The 4571-nt window shown below is 60.4% G+C and overlaps 1 protein-coding gene across 1 annotated transcript in view; it reads right to left on the bottom strand.

The window, feature by feature from the left end:
- Positions 1-4571, bottom strand: part of LOC103925684 (sodium-dependent serotonin transporter-like) — a 9668-nt gene that overhangs the window by 1793 nt on the left and 3304 nt on the right. The window contains exons 5-12 of the mRNA XM_009334431.1: positions 3810-3937; positions 3399-3526; positions 2987-3099; positions 2497-2628; positions 2261-2360; positions 1945-2045; positions 650-817; positions 112-168 (exon numbers count right to left, since the gene is read on the bottom strand). Coding sequence (XP_009332706.1) covers positions 112-168; positions 650-817; positions 1945-2045; positions 2261-2360; positions 2497-2628; positions 2987-3099; positions 3399-3526; positions 3810-3937 — 927 coding nt within the window. The remainder of the gene's footprint in view (positions 1-111; positions 169-649; positions 818-1944; positions 2046-2260; positions 2361-2496; positions 2629-2986; positions 3100-3398; positions 3527-3809; positions 3938-4571) is intronic.

Raw genomic sequence — 4571 nt, 5'->3', positions numbered from 1 at the left:
GGCTGCTCTGCTGCCTGCCCCATTGCTTTGTTGGGGCAGGAGCAGGAAGCTGAAGCAGTCTCCGCGTCCCCTGGACGTGCCGCCAGGCTACAGGACAGGTGACATGCACACCGCCTCTGCTTGGGGGTCTCGCGTTGTTTTCTCCGGCCGAACACAGATGGCGAGGCGCTGGAGGGTGTAAGCAGGCAGAGAAAAAAGGCAATGGGCTTCCTTCCCACACCAGGGCCTGGTGCCACAGGCAGGGCTGCCTGCCCTGGCGTGCCAAAGCCATCCCCACCAGAATCTCGCTCGCTGCGGGGCTGGGGCTGTGTCAGCCTGCAGCAGACCACAGCGGGCAGGAGGTGTCCCAAAAGTGGGCCGAGAGGAGGGGTGACAGTCGGGGATGGTCTCCTGCCACCAGGTCCATGCTGATGTAGTCCTGCTGTCTCCTGGCCCAGCCAAAATCACAGCTTCAGAAATATGACTTAAAAAGATCAGGCCATCAAGCCATGCTCTTCTGAGCCCTTTTCCAAGCAGCTGTCCAGGTGTGATTTAATTGCCACATGAACAAAGATGCTGAGGAGCCCTGGTCTCGCGCTGACCCAAGTGGGGGTCCCTGCCCACCCCCAGCCTGTGCAGGGGCCGCAGGATTGCCTGCCCCACTCCTGACCTGCTTGAGAGACCCTGGCGTCCAGACGAGCTTGTACACCATGTAGAAGGGGATGCAGATGAAGGACGATGCTCCTATGAGGTACCCCACTGAGATGCTCCACTGCGGGTACTGATAGTCAAAGAGTGTCAGAGGTGGCTGGTCCAGGAGGGAGCTGACGACTATGAACTGTAACGAACGAAGCGGAGCATGTTAGGGAAGGACACTCATGGGGCCGGACCACGGCAGGACATGCTCCACTGCCGGTCACAAGCAGGCACAGGGCTGCAGCAGGGCTGTACAGCCCGCAAAACCCACGTGCACACGACACGGGGCCAGAAAAGCTCTTTTGTGATGGCTGGGCATCTCTGGCAGACCAGCCCCGTTGGCTCCCCACAGAGAGCAGATCAGCTGCGACATCTCCCCAGCCCCGGCACTGGCGCTGGCTCATCCCAGAAGTTATCCCTATATCCGCATCCCACTGCCACCCCTGCTTTCCTAACCGTGAAAGGCCAACATGGACGTTGCAGTGACATTTCCCAGACTGCCACCCCTCGCTAGGTATGGGCTGGGAGGTCTTCGTCTAACAAACCCCACAGAGACGGTGGCCTGCAAAGGCTGCACGTCCCCGTGCTGAAATGAAATCATTTGCTGTCTGCTTTGATTATAATACTTCTCCCTTAATAACCTGGGCAAAGCGCTTGGAGCCGTAATTAATCCTCACAAGGCCTCTTCTCCTGCAGATCCAGTGAGATTAGACCCCTCTGTCTCTCGCAGATGGCAGCCTTTGAAGTGCCGGGGGAGCTGGCATTTCAAAGGGGACGGATCCAGCCCAGTGCACAGCGCCGCAGTGCCATCAGAGATGCAGCCACGGCTGGCCGTGCCAGTGTGAGCACGGGATGCTGCGGACCGGGAGGGTGAAACGGGGCCGCACTCACGCCCATGTGAGCACCCAGCTGCCAGCTTTGTACTGGAGCACAGCTCCAGAAGAGGCTGGAAAATGCACTTCCAGCTCCCTTTTTCATTGAAACCCGCTGTCCCAGGGGTTGCGGACAGCTTGTCGTTGCCCGTGGCTGGAGCAGCAGCATGGGGAGCCGGCAGGGAGGGAGGGCATGATGTCCTACAGCCCCAGCCAGGACCCCGGTTCACCCTCCCGACAACTTGTTCACACCGTGCAAGCGAGAGGGGAGCCAGCGGTGCAGGCACCCGGGGAGCTGGGCAGCAGCAGCAGCCATCGAGGGGAAGAGCAGCTCCCCTGCAGGGCATTCAGAGCGGGGTTGACAACCTGGTCTTCAATTTGGGCTATAGATACTCACCCCTAACAAGGCAGGGCTGATGGCGACCCAGCACACCTTCCAGAACATGCCTGGGGTGAAGCCCAGCATGGCTTTCACGTCGTGGGAGAACCTCTGTATCCCTGCCAGAGGAGAGAGCCATCACAGCCCCGGAGACCCGCAGAAGACGTGGGTACAAGAACACGGACACGATGCCCTCCGTGGCCCATCCCAGCCTCGCCAGGAGTCACGCACGTGCTTCTGCCCCCAAACTCCCTGGCATTTACTCACCTGCATAGGGTTAAATACCCGTGTAGGTGCCTGCAGGATGTTTTTCATAACAGAGGCAGTTTCTTACCGTAAAACCAGGAGACAGCTATCGTTTCCAGTAGCACCACTGCCAGGATTGAGCAGCCAGCACCAAACTCCTCCAGCAGCTTCACCACGTAGGCTCCCCCCTGGAACAGCACAAGGGAGGGGAGGGCGGCTGTAGGGGTGTGGAGCAGGTCTTTGGCAAAGTCCCGCACCAGGTATTGTTGGAGAGACGAGTAAGTGCGTGGCGGGGACGGGAGCGGAGCGGTGCCCGGTACTCACGTAGGTGAGAGTGCTCAGGGAGCCCAGGAAACAGACTGTGATAAGGCCGAGGACAAAGAGCTCCCGTCGCCCGGCCAGGACCTGGGGGTACTCGTCCATCACAGCTGTGATCACAGCCTCCAAGCCCCCAAACTGCAAAGGAAACACCAGCATGGGGTGGAGAAATGAGATGTGGGGACAGTCCTGCTCCCCGAGAAAACTGCTCCGCTCATGGCCCCCTCTGCCTATGAGCAGAGGGGGGACATCCCATCCCATCCCATCCCATCCCATCCCATCCCATCCCATCCCATCCCATCCCATCCCATCCCTCCATCCCCCACCCCTGCTCGGGCCATGCTCGGAGGGCTCAGGCAGGCAGCTCTCCTTCCCGAGGCCATAGCTCCCCTTGTCACCCTGCTATTTGCCATGGGACACGGCCATCCTCAGACTGCACTGGGGACACGGCCCCAGGCTGCATGGCTGTGCTGTCGCACTCCACAGAGGTGCCTACCGTGCTGTCCAGCCCCAGCGTTATCATCATCAGGAAGAATATGATGGCAAAGAAGGTGGATCCCACCATGTTGGCGATTGCTTCAGGGTAGGTGATAAAAAGGAGGCTTGGCCCTGGGAGGGGACACCGGTTTGGTTTGCTGTTCACTGGCTGCTCTGGCACAGCCCTGGGTGCCGGTGGGAATGCGCTTGGGGAAGATGCCCCAAAGCCAGAGTGGCCGTGCCTGGCCCTGGCTGAGAGACAAGGTCCTCCGCTCCTGGGAACGGCGCCCGGCCACAAGCCCCCACACCCTGGCAGACCCCAGGGCCGGCCATCACCCCGGCCCCCCTCAGCCGCGATGGGTACACAGAGCCCTGGGGCACCTGGGCACCGTGGGGCCAGGATGGGGCAGTTGTGCTGGAGGGAGACAAACCTTTATCTCTCGCAACATCCTCCACCTCCACGTCCCTCATCTCAGCCATGTAGCCGAGCACGGTGAAGATGACGAAGCCCGAGAGGAAGCTGGTGAGGCAGTTCACCGTGCTGGTGATGAGTGCGTCCCTGGAAAGCAGAAAGCAGGGAGACGTGTCCTGCGACAGAAACCTCCCTCCAGCACAGCTCTTGCCCCGTCTCAGCTGACCCGGTCGCCTGCACCCCCGCTGGTTCCCTCTTCCAGCCCCGCATACCAAAACCATCAGTAAAATGGGGAAAGATGCTCAGCCTGTGGCCGCGGGGTGCAGGAGCTGTCAGGATGCGGCTCCACTGCAGCCGTGCCCGGTGCAGCCCCCATGCCCACAGGGTGCAGCCCCTGTGCCCGCAGGGACCCATGGCTGCGGGAGCTCACCGGTAGCAGTTGTTGTGGAAATGGTTGTAACTGGCGAGAGCAAGAAGGACACCGAATCCAGGGCCCAAGGAGAAGAAAATCTGCGCAGCAGCATCAACCCAAACCTGGCAGGAGAAGCAACAGGCAGGCTGGAGAATAGGCACAGGGTCCTGGGGGCTGGGAGGTGCCCCATGGCGTGCCTACCCCATAGCGTGCCCACCCCACAGCGTACCCACCCCACAGCATAGGGATGGGGTCCTTGTTGGTACATACTGCCAAACCTCCTCTCTTGCCTGGGGCTCCTTCCCCTGCCCCGTGCCCCCACAAAGGCATCCCAGGAGCAGGGGAGCTGCCATGGGAAGGAGGGAGCTCGTTTCCACCCTGGCTCCTGCAGCAGCAGAATAAAGCAACAGCATCTGCGCTCCCCTGTGCCTGGAGGGGGAACGAAGTCGAAGGGAGCCCCGAGACCCCCATGTCCACTCCTGCCCCGGCAGGTTCAGCCCCAGCAGCAGGACCCTGATTACCTTTAATGAGAATTCTCAAGTGCTGCCTGGTAATTACCCACAGGAAGCCTATTGTCAGGTCAGGGCGAGAACACAGCACAAACAAAACCCAGTGGCAATGAGATGGGTGATTCAATTACAGATTTACATTTCCAAGAGCCTGTCCAAGGCATCTTGTTTCTGTAGGAACAAGGGCCCCATCCCACTGCAGCTCTGGCCAGACCCTCAAGCAGGCGTGGCTGTGTGTCCTGGGGAGGGGGTCTGGGTGCTGCCATTCCCA

The sequence above is a fragment of the Pygoscelis adeliae genome, unplaced genomic scaffold (assembly GCF_000699105.1).
Source record: "Pygoscelis adeliae isolate BGI_AS28 unplaced genomic scaffold, ASM69910v1 Scaffold262, whole genome shotgun sequence".
NCBI classification, from domain to species: domain Eukaryota; kingdom Metazoa; phylum Chordata; class Aves; order Sphenisciformes; family Spheniscidae; genus Pygoscelis; species Pygoscelis adeliae.
This window is presented reverse-complemented; position numbering and strand designations above follow the sequence as displayed.